This window comes from Ranitomeya variabilis, chromosome 1, assembly GCF_051348905.1.
Source record: "Ranitomeya variabilis isolate aRanVar5 chromosome 1, aRanVar5.hap1, whole genome shotgun sequence".
NCBI classification, from domain to species: domain Eukaryota; kingdom Metazoa; phylum Chordata; class Amphibia; order Anura; family Dendrobatidae; genus Ranitomeya; species Ranitomeya variabilis.
Window position 1 is genome coordinate 585,727,560 of NC_135232.1, and position 19,106 is coordinate 585,746,665.

A 19,106-nucleotide genomic window follows, 5' to 3' on the forward strand; every position below is an offset into this window, starting at 1 on the left:
GTGGTCGTCTGTAGGGGGGAACCAATCGGGGAACCCCCTGAAGAAAAGTCCTTTCTTGCGGCTTGTTAGCAATGCATCTCTGAAAAAAGCACTGAGAGCTGACACCTGGCTCTTAAGCGAGCCCAGGGACAGCCTGGCCTCCAGACCCGATTGGAGAAAACCAAGTACTTTGGGGAGGGAATAAGGGAGTGGGGTCTGGCCACGAGATTCGCACCAGGTAAAGAAAGCTTTCCAGGTACGGTAATAAATCTTGGCAGAGGCTGGCTTCCGTGCCCTGATCATGGTTCCAGTGACGTCCGGCGAGAGCCCTGCCAGGTCTCAAGGGCCACGCCGTCAAATTGAGAGCCCCTGAGTTCTGGTGGTAGAACAGGCCTTGTGATAGAAGATCGGGGCGGTCGGGGAAACGCCAGGGGGCTTCTGCTCTAAGATGTATGATGTTGGCGTACCATGTACGTCTGGGCCAGTCCGGTGCGATTAGGATGGTTGGAACTCCCTCTTGTTTGATCTTCCTCACCACTCTGGATATCAGGGGGAGAGGTGGAAAAATGTACAGAAGCTGGAACTGGGTCCAGTCCTGAACCAGGGCATCTGCTCCGAGCGACCGCGGATCGTATGTTCTGGCCATGAAGTTGGAGACCTTGGCATTGAAGTGGGATGCCATTAGGTCCACGTCTGGAGTCCCCCAGCGATGGCAGATCTGGCGAAAAATTTCGGGATTTCGGAATTTGCGAGCTCCTAGACGGAGAGCCGATGCCTTGTCCTTGGGAAGGAGCACCAGACGCCTGGAAGTGTCGAATAGCATTTCCAGGAAGGTCAGAGACTGACTCGGGGTTGGCGATGACTTTTGTAGGTTGACTAACCAGCCCATGCGACTCAGTGTCAACTGTGATTGAGACGCTGAGCTCGCAGTCCTTGAAGGTCGAAGCTTTGATGAGGAGATCGTCCAGGTATGGAACGACTACTATGCCTCTGGAGTGCAGGACGTCCATTGTGGCTGCCATGACCTTGGTAAACACACTGGGAGCTGTGGCGAGTCCAAACGGGAGAGCCATGAACTGGTAGTGGTCCTGGTCGATTGCAAACCTGAGAAATCTCTGATGGGCGGGTGCAATCGGTATATGCAGGTATGCGTCTTGTATGTCTATGGAGGAGATATTCTCCTTTCTCCATGGACGCAATGATGGACCGATGGGACTCCATGCGGAAGTGACGAACCCATACATATTATTTGAGTTGCTTTATGTATGGGCCGTACGCTGCCTACTTTCTTGGGGACTACGAATAGATTAGAGTAGAACCCTCGGAAGCGCTCGGCCGTGGGACCCGGTACTATGACTCCTGCTTGAAGAAGCGAGGAAACCGTTTGGTGGAAGGCACGAGCCTTGGCTGGCGGTTTTGGGGGAACAGAGAGGCAGAATCGGTCCGGTGGGTTGGAGGTGAAGTCTATTTTGTATCCGGAAGACACTAGTTCCCTGACCCACCTGTCTTCTGTAATAGGCAGCCAGACTTGATGAAAGAGCAAGTCGGCCGCCTACGGGTGGGATGTTTTCCGGAGTCTGAGTCATGATGAGGAGAAAGTCTGAGGTTTTCCTCCTTTGGGCTTTGACTGGCCTGATTTTGACTGCCAGGTCTTGTCCGACCTTTGTGTCGACCGTGAGTTGTCCCTGCGTGAAGAACGGTTACGATTTTGTGCTGGACGCGAGACGGACCAGCCCGAAGAATTCCGAAAGGTTTGGAATAGGGTTTGGTTATGCTTCTTGTAAGTGCGTTTGTTTCAGTTGAGGGCAGAGAGGTACGCTTACCCCGGTGGCGTTGGATATCATAGTGTCCAACTTTTCACCGAAAAGTCGCCCACTGAGATACGGGAGGGTCCGTGATGGACTTCTTTGAGGCTGCGTCCGCTTTCCATTCCCGCAGCCAGAGGATATGCCGAATCGTGATGGCGTTTGACGCTATCCCCGCTACACCCCTTGCTGAATCCAGAGCTGCATGAAGCATGTAATCTGCTACAACTGCTATTTGAACCGCTTGGTCCGACAGCTCAGGAGCGGATGCTTGGAGGCCAGCTTGTAAATTTTGGGCCCAAGCCAGGATGGCCTTGGCAGCCCAAACTGAAGCGAACGCGGGAGCCAGGGAGGCCCCTGCAGCCTCGAACATTGAACGAGCCATGCGTTCTACCTGCCGGTCTGCTGCATCCCAGAGGGTTGAGCTATCTGGCAGTGAAAGGAGGGTCTGTGCTGCTAGTCTAGAGACTGGGGGGTCCACTTCAGGTGGATCTGTCCATTCTTGTGTCCTTCTTCGGGAAGGGGTACCTCGCCTCCAGATATTTGCGATTAGCGAACTTCTTCTCAGGCTGGGAGAGCTGCTTTTTAAGGATTGCCTTAAACTCTGGGTGGTTAGAGAAGACCTTAGGCGGTTTCAGAACTCCTTCAAAGGAAATCTTGTGTTCGGGGGCCTCCGGAGGTGGATCAAAAATGTCCAGCACCCGATGGATGGAAAAGATTACGTCACAGTCACAGATGCCTTCCGAATCCTGTGTATCACTGAGGCGTCCCCTGGTGGGTGAACTGGGATGCATTGTCTGTCCCTGGTAGGGGACAGTCTAGGTGACCTGGAACTACGGTGTCTCTCCCTAGAGGGGGATGACTGTGTGCTATGGGATGACGCAGATGAACGTGACCTGTGGGTCCGCTTACGTCCTGACCTAGACATGGATGTGCCCGGGACATCATGTCCATGAGTCGAGCTCTCCCTTTGCTGGGTAATGTTCATAGCTGAGGCATGACCTTGCAGAGCCTGAAGCAATGTGGAGGTTAGGTTATCTATAGACTGCGTCATAGATTGCGACATCCGAGTAGCCCATTCCGGCGTGGCATTAGACACAGTAGTCTGGATACAGTCCCGGCAGTGCGGGTACGTGCTGCCACTGGGGAGAGTGGTCCTGCAGGCTGTGCAGAATGCATAAAAGCAGTTCTGCCTGGTTTTCTTGAGCCCGGCATAGTGCGCTAGAGGGGTGGCTACACAGAGGAACCTATAGGGGGTCTTATAGGTATATGGAATCACAGCCGAGTAAGAACCCCAGGTGTGATCTTACCCCACCAGTTTGCCCCTAGATCCAGCACCGAAGATCCACAGTCCTGTACCCCCCAGAGACTGGCTGGCCTGGACGCCGGGAGATGCAGGGTTAATCTTGTCCTGCAGGAGAAATGGCTGCCGAGGAGAAGAGGAAGAAGGAGAAAGGGGGCGGAGAGCGGAGAAAAAAGGTGGCAGGGCTGTGTAAAAACACGCCCTTTCAGTCTCGATCCGCCCCCTCATATTTGTCATCCGGGGGGCAGGTCGGGGGGGGGGGGCAGAAACAAGGCGGCGGCTTCAGCTAGGCCGAAGTCGCGGCCTAAAGTAGATGACTGATGCCCAAGAGGGCTCCAGGCCGGTGCAGAAGTCCGGGAGTGGATCGGATCTGAATCGGACCCTCCCGGATTTGAAAAGCAGGATAGCGGTGGGGCTATAAGTGGTAGGGGGGGTGGGCTGATGGGTCCCCCGCCCTGCTGCCGCAGAGACAGGGCGCAGGGAGCCCTGAGTCTCAGATGTGCCATGCCTGCCTGCACTCCCCCGGGCCCCGACAGGAGCCCGCAGCGGGGCTGGGGTCCCTGGATGCAGGCGCAGTGTGCTGGCCCATGCTGCTGGGAGCTGCAGAGTGCTGCCTGTACAGGCCCTACCTGAGGCGTCTCAACCTAATGCCCCCAGAGGGGATTAGGGAGGGTGCTGCTGTCACCTTCAGGGGGCTTTATCCTCGCCTCGACCTCATCCCAGAAACCAAAAGGAATTGGAGAAGGAGGGGGGTCTCTACTTCGAACCAGCACCCGAGGGACTGCGGAAGGAGTGACATGGGGAATAGCTATCTCGACTTCAACCGGGCACCCTATAATAGGGGGCCAAGGAAGGAGCCATGCCGGGAGTCTCTCAGGAGACCCACTTTTCTTCATCTGTAATCCCGTCGTGGAAAAAACGGAGTACGAAATTTTAGGTGTGCCTCCTATGCGACACTAAGCAAAAACTGGAGAAGGCTAAAGCCGTCTAGGGGTGTATACTGCAGAGGAGGAGCCATGGTTAATCTTTTTCAGATTATGCATAGTGTCACCTCCTAGTGGACAGCAGCATAACACCCATGGTCCTGTGTCCCCAATGAGGCGACAGAGTAACAATAAAACATTGGACTTGTGTGGCCATTTTCTCCCCGTTGCCTGTAACTTATTTTCCCACTGAAGCATCTGAGCGAGGGTTTCTTTTGTGGTGGGCGGCCGTTTTTATTGCTACCACATTCAGGCACGTACAAAGTTTTAAACGCTTTATGATCTTTTTTTTTTTGTGTCAAATGATAACATAAAAAAGATAAATACATAAAGTAAGGATACGTCCAGGAGATTTTGAAGGCACAGAGGGTGTAGCCATTTAGTGATCAGCGATTCGGACAGCTGACACAAGGCACTCACTGCCAGGAGCAGGGACCACACCACTCACAGCAGTTTATCACCCTAAATGCTGCAACCAATATTGATCACAGCATTTAAAAGGCAGACAGAGGGACTGAGCACCCTCTGATGGGCACCCCCGCAACCTCATCGCGGGGGCCCAATCGTTTAACATGGTGACCAGATGTCTCAGACAACATTCGGGTCACCAGGCTCTAGCAAGTTAGCTCATGCTTGGTGCATTGCAACGCTTTATAGCTGCGATCAGACTGCTAAAAGTCTAATATATTATACATATACATACATACATACCTACCTACATACATGTAAAACGCTGCCTTATCAATTTTATCAGATGCAGAATGGCATGGAAAATCAAATAATTCCTGAATTGCTGTTGTTTGTTTGTTCTGACTCCCAAAAATCGCAATAGAAAGCGATCAAAAATGCAGAAAATGGTACCAGCTCGTCCCGCAAAAAACAAGCCATCACTTGACTATCGGCCAAAATATTGAAAAATTATAGCTCTCAATTTGGTGATACAAAAACTAGTATTTGCAAAAACAAAAAAGTTTATTTTAGTCTTTGACAGCAGCCAAACATAAAAACCCGATATAAATCTGGTACTGCTGGAATCGCACCAACCCGAAGAATAAAGCCGCCTAATCACTTATACCACAAGAGGAACTGCGTAAAAAAACACATAAAACCAATTCTTCACCTGCTGAATATTGTTCATTCTGCCTCCCAAAGATCGCAGTAAGGCTCGGCGCATATTTATCGTGCGCTTATACCTGGGGCTTCCATGTAAATCTCTGAAATACATGATTCAGACAGAACCTCTGGGGGAAGATTCCCTATAATGAGCAAATGGAGGCACTGTGGACGATATCTGGCCTGTGATTCGGCAGTGTCATGTCTTTTTAGGCGTGCATAGTCCGCTACAGTTATCTGAACCTCCGAGAAGGACAACACAGAACAGAGGCCAGCAGGAGTCCAGAGTTACTCTGCTGCCTCATTATAGTGAATGGATCCCTCACGGGTTTCAGCAGAATCACGTCACTAAGATTTAGATGGAAACCCCAAACTAAGGTGCTCAGCATAGAACACGGGATAAATGTGATCCCAAACGATATGTAAAATGTTCCCAATAAAAGCTTCAACTCAATCCACAAAAAAAAATTAAGTAGCCACTAGGGTCCATCACCTGTTAATGGAAACATAGGGGGCTTCCACTTTTCCGATAGTACAAAGGCTCTGGAAAAGCAAAATTCCGGACCGGTACCGCCCCTGGGTGAGTATAATCTAGCTGGTCTTTCTTATCTTTCAGGTTACATTGGGGGCTTATCTACAGCATTACAGAATGCTGTACATAAGCCCCTGATACCGGTGGCCTTGGCTTATAGGCCTAAAATGGGGTGACAGATTCCCTTTAAAAGTCAAGTAACCCAATACCCCCAATACTTACATTCACGACAACCTTTACCTCCCGGTACTGAGCTTCATAGAAGATTCCCGCATTCTCCAAAGATTCTGGCAAGGACGGACCATTTTTAACCTGCTTGTCCAGGATGCCAACAAACTCCTCAAGCTTCGCGCTGGCCTCTTCAAAGTCCTTTGAAAATTTCTTTCCTCCAGCTTTATCTTGTTAAATAAAAAAAACACACAACATGTGAAGCCACACTGAAGACCTTGGAGAGAGCGTCCACTCCACAGCTCTGACAGTAGATACCTTTCAGGCGTTTCAGAGTCTCCGTGCTGCACACATCCACTCTCATATTGGAGAGCTGTTTTTCTTTCAGGTCAACGTTATCCATTGAGCGCTTGTAAGACAGCAAGTCATCAATCAGGCCTTGAGGCTAGGGAAGGATAAACAGTATTAGAAACTAGCCAACACATACAAAAAACATTCCAGAAGAAAACCTCAAGATTTGGCATTTTTCTACCCCTTCTCGACAGACGCCATCCTTGTATGATGCCCATTTAAAGTGCACGTGTATGGAACAGGCTTGAGAGTGGAGCCTGCACTACCTAGGATGAGTGCTGTTTAACCACTTAAAAGACACTGGAAATCTCTGGCGGGGAAGGGGGGTGGGGACATCTGGCATTGCTTTATAGAAGTCTGAAAATATCAAAGTGACCCGTAAGGAGAAAAAAAAATGAAACAAAAAGCCGTGAAAACCTCATAAGTACCGCAAAATAGATGGTCAATAAACTCTCAATGAAAAAATAAATAAAAGCCCTCGTACAATAATGTAAACTGAAAAAGAAAAAGCTAAAGCTTGAAAAAAAGGGTAGAACACAGGGAAAAAAAAGGAAAAAGGATGGCCAGAGCAGGGAAAGGCGACATGAGAGTTGCCCTTTACTTATTCTTTAGAAAGGTTATAGGACACGGCTCACTTCCAACATTTGTAGTTAGTGGTGCCAATGACGTGCTGACCCCATGCGTGTGCCGTGTCTTACAGGTGTTTGGGGTCTTCTCAGCACTGCTCACTTTTCATGTGGAAATAAGCTTGCCAAATAACACACTTAATAATCAACATCAATATACCTAATTTGGACGTGTCCGTGCACAATGAGCCATCCACAGTTGGGCGTAACCATGGATACCTAAGGAGAGGAGCTCTCCCTGGTGGCGAGTTAAGGCATAAGCCTTTTTTGAATGTTAGCCTGTGAGGCAACACTGTGAGGCAACATTGCAAAGATGGATCAAATGGAGCACGCTGCTGCACGTAGAGAAGCGAATCGCATACGGATGTGTAACCTGCGTCTTAATGAAATAGAAGATGAACAAAATTGTCAAAGAATTGCTGATGCAGCCCGACAGAGGGCGGCCAGAGCAAGAGAAACTAATTAAGTTAACTGAATCACGTAGAGCATCTAATGCTGCACGATAACGAGCAACACGCAATGAACAAAGTAATGCACATATTTCACAAAAAAAAGAGAACATAGAATATGTGTCCAATATGCAAGAGCCACTTGACGACGGCAAGTTATATTTGCCGCTAGAGGACTTCTCAATCAAATTGATGAGACACGTATTGAAGAGCACTATGCTGGCGAACTGACATTTCAATGTCAGTTCTGCCAATCTAAAAATTTCAAAGACGAAATGGTGAAGGACAAAACATTCCCTTCCTGCAGCAAGAGAGGGGGCATCCAATTACGTCCCATTTGTATGGATGATCAATTAGTCAAGTTGATGTAAGGAGAACATCAGCACTCCAATACCTTTATGGCTAATATGAGGCAATAAAATAGCTCGCTTGCTTTGGCATCAATGGAAGCACAAGTAGCGTCACCTCCTGGGCATGGTCCATACGATTTTCGAATTCATGGACAAATTAACCACAGAACTGCCCCATTACATCCCGCTGTGGGTAGCACTCCCAAGTTTGCCCAGATTTATATCTTGGACAGTTTAGAAGCAATAAGTACAAGAAGTCAAGCAAATAATAAGTGCCTCCCAGCACTGCTATCATCTCTTGGAGGGAAAATGAAAGCAATTAACCCACTCGCAAGAGCCTTCACAATGAGGAGGGAATTTGAAATAGAGGAAGAGAGGATTGCTGAATTAGAAAATTGCAATCCACTCGAAATAATGTCAATTATAAATGACTACAATGATGACCAGAGGCGCTACAATGCACCAAGGTGCAATGAAGTAGTTATAATTTATCAAAATGCAATGGGTGAACCCCCATTTACCCCATTTAATAGGGGCATCAGTTCACCTCAAACGAGAAACCCAAACTGTTCAAATCAGCTTTCTTCACAGAAAGTGTGATGCAATGACATATCTACTTCTATTCCCATATGGGGACAGTGGATGGACAATAAATTTGACAACTCCAATTGCCCTAAGTGTGCAGCATCAAGGAATTGGTAACATTCATCTACCATACATACCAATGGATCAAGATCGACAAGAAAAAAAAAAAAAATCACCCTGTTATAGTACTATGCATACAGGCTTGCCATTCCTGATTAGTTCAATCCTCTTTTAAATGCTGGGAAGTTGACACAACAATTCATCGTTGACAGTTATGTCAAAATTGAATCCGACAGGATCGAATATATAAAACAATCAAAAAGGCATTAAGCGTCGACATTTATGCTGTCGTTATGGATCACATCCATAATGCTGCATTACACCAAGGCCTAAAAGCTGGCACACCAGTAATTTTACCGTCCACTTTCATTGGAAGCCCAAGAGCTATGCAGCAAAATTACCAAGACGCCATGACAATTGTCCGTAAATTCTGAAAGCCAGATCTTTTTGTTATGATGACCTGTAACCCAAAGTGGAAAGAAGTTACTGAAAATTTAAAACCATGGTAAAGGCCAGAGTTCAGACCAGATTTGGTTGCACGGGTATTTAAAAATCAAACACCCAAGCAGTGCTTAACGAGATTTTGAAAAAACTCATTTTTGGCCGCGTAGTTGCCTATGTGCATGTAATAGAATTTCCAAAGCGTGGACTACCACATGCTCACATGCTCTTAATCCTCGGAGGGGAAGATAAACCGAGGGAAAAATAAATAATTGATGAATTGGTCTCTTCTGAAATCCCAGATGACACAGCATATCCAAAACTGCATGAGGCAGTGATGAAGCACATGATTCATGGCCCATGTGGCGAAGATCAACCTGGTGCTATATGCATGACAGATGGACAATGCGCAAAAAAATTCCCAAAGGAAATTTAATACAGAGACAAACCCCAATGTTGATGGTTACCCACAGTCCCATCGACGCAATACTGGGAAAACCAGACGAGGAACGCGAGAAATCGACAATAGATGGGTAGTTCCAAACAATCCCTATTTATTACTCAAGTACAATTGCCTTATCAATGTTGAGATATGTGCTTCAATAAAAAGTTTTAAATATCTTTTCAAATATGTATACAAAGGACATGACTGTGCCAATATCAAGTTTGATACATTAAAGTGGAATGAACCAGCCATGTACCTAGATTCACGGTATTTAAGAGCCCCTAAAGGCATGTGGAGAATCAGAAAAAATAAAATGCATGATGCTTCACATACCATTAAAAGGCTTGCTGTTCACCTTCAAAACATGCAGCAAATGTTTTTCGAAGATGGTAATGTGGATATGGTTTTTCAGACTCAAAAGCCTCTACTCTGCAGGCTTATTTTGAGCTAAACAGAATTGACGCTTCTGCCCATCAGTATTTGTACAGTGAAATCCCCGAACACTATGTCTGGGATAGAAAAGCTGTACTAGAAGGATGGAAAAAACGACGGGCTCAATTTGGGAAAACAATTGCCGAATGTAGATGGTGAGCTGTATTACCTAAGACTCCTTTTACTTCAAGTAAGAGGAGCAAAGTCTTATGCTGACTTAAGGACTGTCAATGGAGTCGTGCATGACACATAAAAATGCGTGCATTGATCTTCATCTTTTGGAAGTCGATTCCCAATGAGAAGACGGTATAATGGATGCAATCGCTTTCCAAATGCCCTACAAACTTCGCAAATTATTTGCTATAATTTGTGTTTATGGGGAACCAGCTAAACCATTGGCATTATGGCAAAAATATAAAACCGAATTTATGGAGGATTACACCAGGCGGTATACTCCAGAAATTGCTGAGCAACTGGCTATTTGTGATATTAATGAAGCGCTCTTAAGCAATAAAAAGTCCAGAAAACCTGAACGAAAACGACGCACATTGAGGCAGATAAGGGTCTAATGAGAGACCCATGTCCACCTCCTACTGACACTAAGCTAAACTGAATATCCTACTTCCTTTCGGTGGGGTGTACACTGCAGAGGATGAGCTAACTTTTTTATTTGCATAGTGTCAGCAGCATACAGCCCATGGTTCCTGTGTCCCCCCAATGAGGCGATAGAGAAAAGTCTTGTGCAGACTACAGTTTGCCAACTCCAGTAAAATGTTCCACTTGAAATACTGGACCAACTGAGTTATGCTGTAATAAAGCAGGAGGCTGAGCAATTGAAAACTATGCTTAATGAAGCTCAGAAATCAGCTTTCGATGCAATTATGCAAGCAGTCAATGCTGCGTCACGGCCAGACGACACTAGCTCACACTGTTTTTTTTCTGGACAGCCCAGGAGGCAGTAGGAAGACATTTTTGTACAACTGCTTGGACAAGACACTACAAGCAGAAAACAAGTCTATTTGCTCAGTAGCCTCCACTGGATTGGCGGCAACATTACTACAAAACGGTAGCACCTACCATTCCAAGTTTGGCCTTGGAATTACAACAAATGAGACCACAGTGTCAAAAATTAAGCAAAGGAGCTTAGGAAGTCATCGGTCGTTATTTGGGACAAAGTAACAATGACTCCGTTTTAATATGAACGCTGTGGATTATTTGTTCCAAGACATACGTGGGGAAAAAAAGACCATTTGGTGGAAAAGTTTTCATAAACGGTGGGGACTTTCGTCAAACCCTACCAATAGTGGAAGGTGGAAAAAGAGCCCAAATTGTACAGTCCACCATTAAATACTCAAAATCCTGGAATCAGTTTTCATGGTTCCAGTTACAACAGACTATGAGAACGTCTCAGGACGAAGCTGAGTACAACTCATGGTTACTGAAACTTGGCAATGGAGAGTTGTCAAATGTATATGGTCTACCAGAAGACACAATTGAAATCCCGAATTCTTTTATTGAAAAGGGAGATTTAATTACAGCTATTTTTGGTGACTCAATTGAGATTACCGATGCAACGGTAGAATCAATTGCCAATAAAGCAATTCTTACGCCATTGAATAATGATGTTCACGCCTTGAACGACAAAATTCTTAGTCAAGTTCAAGTTGAACACAACATATCGCTTGGTGAACAATTGCTGAAGAGGAGGGCAATTCTCACAGATTACCCTGTACAGTATCTTAACTCTTTGAATCCCACTGGGATGCCTCCTCATGAACTAAAGCTGAAAACAGTAGCTGTAATTACGCTAATGCGTAATCTTAACAGAAAGTGTGGCCTTTGTAATGGCACAATGCTTTATGTGAAAAGCTTAAAAGCAAACGTTATTCATGCCATTGCTTTAAATGGAAAAAGCAAAGGGTCAGACAGTTCTTATTCCAAGTATTGACCTGATTTCCAAAGATAAAAACTTGCCAGTCCAGATGTTTTTTGTCATGTTGGCTTGTGCAATGACCATCAATAAATCTCAGGGACAGTCCTTGGATATTGTAGGAATTTATTTGCCTCTCCCAGTGTTTTCACACGGGCAGTTATATGTGGCTTTCTCCAGGGGAAGGAAAAGCCAACAAATAAGGGTCAATATATTTGAGACACAGAAGCAAGGTAAACTTATTCCTAACATTGACCAATGGTTTACTGTCAACTGTGCGTACAAAGAAGTCTTTTATTAAGCTTTTTAACAATTGTAAAAGCAAAAAAATTTTGTACACAAAAGCAGGACTAACTCCTAGCCGCGGTCTACGGACCAAACATTGGGCATAGGCAGGGTCTTGGGGGCAGATCCCAAGTGCGCTCAACCATGTGAAATAGCTTACGCTCAGGAACATTGAGGAATAGCGCTATCGGATAGCTCTACCAGTTAATTTCCTTTAGGAATAGGGACATGGGATAGCTCTACCAGTTCACTTTCTTTATGGATAGCTCTATTCGAACAGTATTAACTACAGAGCTTTTTCATACACAAGGTAGGAGTGGCAGGAGAGGTACACCAGGTATTTATGTTTGCTATTAATCTCCACATACGCCAGTCTGGTGCGTGGGTACACCCCATTGCATGGTTCGTAATCACCGCGAGTGCGCAATCACTTGTTATTATTCTTACCCTAAACTCAGCCACAATCTTTGATTTCAGGGCCGCTTTAGGAGTTACTGCAACAGCTAAATTACAGAAGAAAAAAATTTAATACATATTTATTCCACACCACTGAAATGATATACTTTTATCACTGGGCTATGAATACTGGTATGGAATGACGAATATGCTAGAAATACATCATGGTTAGTTTCAAAATGTAGAGTCTAAGTTGAAGGGGTAAATACAAATTTCAAAAAACTGACCGTCACATCCAAACATAGATCAAGTGTGAACAGGTGCTGAACCTAGAGTCACCAACTCGTACACAGTCAAACAAACAAGGCAGCACACTGTAGCGCCAAAACATGCAAACATGAAAGTTGAACTGCATTACTGCACTAGAAATATGAAAAAATGGGAGCGTTTAGAGCATAAATTGGCCAATTTACGTGTACCTGGTAACCACTTTACGGCATCTCTCGTATACCAGGTCCTACACTTTCCTTTCCTCGCTGAGAATAAACGTCTTCATCTGAATGGGTCAATGTGAAACCTCTTCTTAGACTAAATTTCTCTCTCTCTGTGGAGGGGTAATGGACCTGCTGCAATTAAACGTGTTGGTGACTCTAGGTTCAGCACCTGTTCACACTTGATCTATGTTTGGATGTGACGGTCAGTTTTTTGAAATCTGTATTTACTAGCCTTCTGACAGAGCAATCCGCCTAATCGCAGCCGGTCCATTACCCCTCCACAGAGAGAGAGAAATTTAGTCTAAGAGGAAGTTTCACAGGTACCCATTCAGATGAAGACATTTATTCTCAGCTAGGAAAGGAAAGTGTAGGACCTGGTATACGAGAGATGCTGTAAAGTGGCTACCAGGTACACATAAATTGGCCAATTTATGCGCTAAACTCTCATTTTTTCATATTTCTAGTGCAGTAATGCAGTTCAACTTTCATGTTTATGTTTGCATGTTTTGGCGCTACAGTGTGCTGCCTTGTTTGTTTAAGTTGAAGTTGAAGGGGTAGTCTGGACAAAATAGGGATTTTTGTGTACTCACCATAAAATCCTATTCTCCGAGCCATTCACTGGGAACACAGACGTGGGTGTATGCTGCTGCCACTAGGACGCTGACACTAAGTGATACAAAGAAAGTTAGCTCCTCCCCTGCAGTATACACCCTCCTGCTGGCTCTCAGCTAACCGGTGCAAAAGCAGTAGGAGATCAATAACTATATATGAGCGTATAACATGTCACATTATATATGAGAGTATAGCATGTCAAATTATAAAACAAGCTCAAGCTAATAATAGGGTGGGAGCTGTGTCCCCCAATGAATGGCTCGGAGAAAAGGATTTTACGGTGAGTACACAAAAATCCCTATTTCTCCTTCGCCTCATTGGGGGACACAGACCATGGGACGTCCCAAAGCAGTCCCTGGGTGGGGACAACATCAGATCAGGCCCTATGTAACTGCTACTTACAAGTGCACCACCGCGGCCTGCAGAGTCCGCCTGCCCAGACTCACATCTGTGGAAGTGTGGGAATTATAGTGCTTCAAGAATGGATGCGGACTGCAAGCTTGCAGGGCGTGCTTGCCGACATCTGGTTCTTAGAGCCCTCGATAGACAGGGAGATAGGCTGACCTCTAGCACGGAAGGACTCCTGGATGGTGAAACGAATCCACCAGGCTAACATGGCCGATGAAATGGCTAAACCCTTCCAGTAACCATCAGGAAGCCGCCTTCTTACCGTCAGGAAGCCCAAATAAGGCTACGTTCACATTTGCGGTCCTCGCCGCAGCGTCGGGCGCCGCAGCGGCGCCGCATGCGTCATGCGCCCCTATATTTAACATGGGGGCGCATGGACATGCGGTGCACTTGCGTTTTGCGCCGCATGCGTCGCTGCGGCGCCCGCGTCGGGGCGCAGAGGACGCAGCAAGTTGCATTTTTGCTGCGTCCAAATTCAATGAAAAAAACGACGCATGCGGCGCAAAACGCAGCGTTGTGCATGCGTTTTGCTGCGTTTTTATTTGCGTTGTGCGTTGCGGCGCCGACGCTGCGGCGCACAACGCAAATGTGAACGTAGCCTAAAGTGTCCAACCTTCGGAAGGACGCCGTCCTCGAGATGTACCTACTCTGAGCACTCACTTCGTCCAGATTATGGGGAACCCATTCCGTTTTGTGGACTCGAGCTGACAGATCAGGGAAGGAAGATGCCCCTGTAACAGTGGGAATACAATACCACCTTGGTAACAAGGGAAGGGTATGGCCTGAGGACAACCTTGCCTTGTAATAAGGAAAAAAGTCTGAAGGAACAGAACGGCAAGCTCTGAAGACTCATCAGGGTGACAAGATCGCTGAGAAAAAAGGGGCCGACCTTCCCTGATAGTAAAGTCTGTCCGGATGAAAAAAGGAGTCTACTGTAAGACCCCCAGGACCATTAAGGTCCCAAAGATCTAACGGTATGCGATCGGGAAGAACCATACGTGAAAACTCCCTGCGAGGAAGTCCATATTTGCAGTTTTTGTTGCAATAAGATGGAAAAATACTAGTTCCGCAAACGAGAAATCCTGACATGGTCAGTGCGGATCTCCTAGGATCACTGGTGCCCTTCCTGCTTCCAAAAAGATCTCGGAAGTAGTGGAAGAGGGGTTATGGAAATTGGTACCATGGAAAAACCAGAGCATGCACTGCGATGGCTCTTGGATCTTGAGGCCAAACCATGAACTAGAGTACATTTCTGGACGCCAACCGACCTACATCTGGAGTGCTCCAGTGAAGGCAGATCTGATGGAAGACTTCCGGGTGAAGTTCCCACTCACTTGAGGAGAAACCCTGACGGCTGAATATGTCTGCCACCCAGAGTTCTACTCCAGGAATATGTACTGCCGAGATCACCGAATGATAGATCTCAGCCCATCAAAGAATATGAGGTACCTCGGCCATGGCGCCTGACCGTGTGTACCTGCTAGATGATTGACGTATGGCAGAGCCGTGGCATTATCCAATTGAATTCGGATGGGGTGACCCGCCAGAAGGCAGTGGACCTGCTGTAGGATTAGCCGTACCGTTCGGATCCCCAGAACAATGATCGGGAGAAGAGGACTGGCATTGGTAGTCACTAATAACCATTGAACCGGAAGAAAGGCCCTGGATGAGGAAGGAGCTCAGAGACTACCCTCTGAAAGCCTGATTGACTTGCTGAAAACGAGCGGAGCAAAGTAAACTACTTCCATTGTCGTCACAATTTTTCCTCAGAACCCCCATAGCAAATCGAATGAAATGAGGGGATGAGTGATCAAGAGCGCAAGCTCCCTGTTGGAGGGCCACGACCTTGTCTCGAGGGAGAATTACCATCCTTCTGGAAGTGTGCAGGATCATCATCGAAAAGGATCTGCTGGGCTGGAAATGAGAAAAACTTGTCTAAGTTTAGCTGCCAGCCCAGGTGAGAGGGTATCGCAAGTGATAAAGACTACTCAGCATAGTCCTGAAAGAGCGGCTAGAAAGTCGACCAGATAGGGCAGGACGACCACGCTTCTAGGGTGCAAGAGGAACATGACAACTGCCATGACCCTTGCAAACACTCTGGGTGCGGTAGCAAGGCCGAAGGGCAAGGTCGTGACTTGAAGATGCAGTTCGCGAATGGAAAAGCGAAGGAATTTTTGAAGAGGGGAAAAATAGGAATGTGAGGGTAAGAATCCCTAATGCTGATGGATGCCAGAAAACTCCACCTTTTTCTGTGAAGTAATGGGTGAGCGGAGGAACTTCATCCGAAGGAGGACCTTGTCAAAGGTTGTTAGAAGTTTGAGGTCCAGGATCGGTCTTACTTTTCATTCCCCCTTTTTGGAACCAAGATCCCTTAGATCTAGACTGGCCTGGACAACCCTTCCCCTGCTGGTTGGGTCTGTAGGAAACATACGATCCCTTGTTAGTCTCCCGCTCAGAAGATTTGATTGGCCAGCTGTACTGTCTTCGGGAAAATGTTACTGGTGTGAATCAAAGTAGTTAAGATCTCCGATCAGGAGACCATTGCTCAAGCAACCCATGCGGCGGTTAAGGAAGGGTAGAGCGCTGAACCCGAAGCCGCAAGACGGAACGAACCAGATTTGCTATCTGACAGTCCGTGGTATTTGTAATTGATACATCGGGCAGGGATACTGGTAGGTATACCACAAGAGATTCTACCCGGTTAATCTGCCAAGTGGCAGAATGCGGGGCTGCATCCAGCAGGTCAGGAAAAAGCAGTCTCTTGCCATCATCGCTCTCTTTTGACGGTGCAGAGTAGAAAATTAGGAACCTTCGATCCACCATCCTCTTAACAGGGAAGTGGAGAGGGATCGTCCGCCTTCTTGCATCATCTGCTAAATAGTGGTGATGCAAAGGGGGGTGCTCGGACACCAAAAAGAGTGCTTCTGTACATCCACAGTGTTAAGGTCCCCGGGTGGACAGGGCAGGTTGTCTGGCATTAGGCCTGGATGCAGAAGAGGATACATAGAGGCGACATTCCATGTGCTTGTCTGCTGAGGGTGTGGGGAGATCGGTGCCCTTTAAAGGACCCGTCACCATTAAAAATCAGACCAGGCATGGCATCCCACATAGAGGCTTCTGTCCAGTGAATCGCTTATCCGGACTGAATGGCAAATGCTCTACGAGGGAGTTAAGTCTCCTTATGAGGGACACTGCGTAGTCTAGAGAAGAACCGGAGTCCTCGTCAATGTACAGAGATTGGTTGATGATATAAATAGGCGAGTCTGTTGTGAATCCGCTTTTTGGGCTCCCCTGGTGGTTGCTGGCGGTACTGGTGACTTGTGTGTGCTTTGCTGTCTCAGTTCACCTGCTCCCATCAGTGTTTGGGAGTTTCCTATTTAGCCTTGCTCTCCAGTCATTTCCTTGCCGGTCATCATTGTAACCAGAGCCTTCGGTTGCATGTTCCTGCTACTAGTCTGCTGATCAGCTAAGTGGACTTTGTCCTTTTGTTTTGTATCTTTTGTCCAGTTTGCAGTTTTTGTTATTCTCTGTAGCTGGAAGCTCTTGCGGGCTGAAATTGCCACTCCTGTGTCATGAGTTGACACAGGAGTCTTAAAGTAATTTCAGGATGGTTTTTTGAAAGGGTTTTCAGTTGACCGTGAAGTCCTCTTTTGTATCCTTCTGCTATCTAGTAAGTGGACCTCTCTTTGCTAAATCTACTTTCATACTGTGTATGTCTTTTCCTCTTAACTCACCGTTATTACATGTGGGGGGCTGCTATCATCTTTTGGGGTATTTCCCTAGAGGTAAGCCAGGTCTGTTCCTTCCTCTACCAGGCGTAGTTAGTCCTCCGGCTGGCGCGTGGCATCTAGGAAGTCGTAGGTATGCTCCCTGGCTACTATTAGTTGTGTGGTAGATTTAGCTCACGGTCAGCTCGAGATTCCATCACCCAGAGCTCGTCCGTTATTTTTGTGTTCTGATGTTTCCCTGCCATTGGGAATCATGACACGAGTCCAAGGCAATATCCGATCCATATTAAGAGCCTTGTTCTCAGCAAATCATTGGTGAGGGATCAGGAAAAGAAAACTTCCGTTTTCTAGATGCCTGTACGTTTCTAGAATACTTGTGGCCCCTGCTAGCCGACAGCTCCCATGTAGGAGAGGGACAATGTATATTGGTCCTGCAAGCACTCCGAGCCACAGAGGGTACACAGAGGGATTCAATCTCTTAGTTAGAGAAACCATGGATTGCGGTCAGTGACGAAGTCCACTGAGGGGAACTAGGTACTCAGATAAACTGAGATCAGCGGCAGAGGGCTCCTGAGCTCATTTAGGGTGATCGGCTTCGGATTGATCATGTGCTCTTAAAACAAAGGCCAAAAATACAAACTTGGGGGATATATTAATTGTAGGACCAGATATGTCATCTATGCGCTCATTTGCCCATGTCAGATGGTCTATGTAGGCCAGACCTCAAGAACTGCAACGCAGGGTTCAAAAGCATTTTTCTACAATTAATTTGGCCAGAAGTGATGTTGAGAAAGGGAGGACTCTGACCCCGGTGGCGGCCCACTTTCTTACATACCATTCGGGTAGTATTGTGAATACACGGGTGGTTGGATTGGAGAAGATTTTCATATCTGAGAGGGGGGGGGGTTCCCCCAAGAAACGGCTACTTCAAGTAGAATCACGATGGATTTTTAACTTGGGATCTGTTACTCCTGCAGGTCTGAATGAAGAGCTGTTATTCACCGGATTCCTTGGTTAAAGCTATTTTCCATATACATGCTCTCCCTGTGGAGTTGGAGTGTTGATGGACAACATACAGGATCTCGGATGTATATGGAGCACGCATTATGGATTGGAACTCTATCTGGACTTATCCAGTTGGAAGAAACATTGAACTTGTCCAATTGGAGGAGACATTGGAGTTGGGACTATCTACAAATCCTCTGTCGTTGGTTTTATGCTCAATATTCTCACGGGACCATGCCATTTTGGATATTTCCCGGGGTCTGTTTGTTATTGGCTCATGGGGGTAGTGTTAGAGGCTGTGGTTGGCTCATGGGGGTAGGCACGGTACATGTGTTTTGGATTTTGCATGCTCCCCGGTTCATTGGATTGGGTATTCTTGATAGGCAGGCCGGGCCCTAAATTATATATTCATCTAGTATTTTAGACAGATTACATTTTGGTCCTTATAAATGGACCTTTTTGGTCGATGGGATGGTTATATTTATACCCACCGGTTTTAAGGGTGTAATAGTCACTGGTTTTTCCTACAAATTTCTGGACGTATCTCCTTCACATATATTACACGATTACCTGTGTAGGGGATGGGACTGTTGGCTATTGTGCACACATGTCATGCTACTGTGTAC

General features: G+C 46.5%; 1 protein-coding gene across 1 annotated transcript in view; it reads right to left on the reverse strand.

Annotated features, from left to right (window-relative positions):
* Positions 1-19,106, reverse strand: part of RPRD2 (regulation of nuclear pre-mRNA domain containing 2) — an 80,392-nt gene that overhangs the window by 6,867 nt on the left and 54,419 nt on the right. The window contains exons 5-7 of the mRNA XM_077257785.1: positions 12,285-12,340; positions 6,202-6,328; positions 5,938-6,113 (exon numbers count right to left, since the gene is read on the reverse strand). Coding sequence (XP_077113900.1) covers positions 5,938-6,113; positions 6,202-6,328; positions 12,285-12,340 — 359 coding nt within the window. The remainder of the gene's footprint in view (positions 1-5,937; positions 6,114-6,201; positions 6,329-12,284; positions 12,341-19,106) is intronic.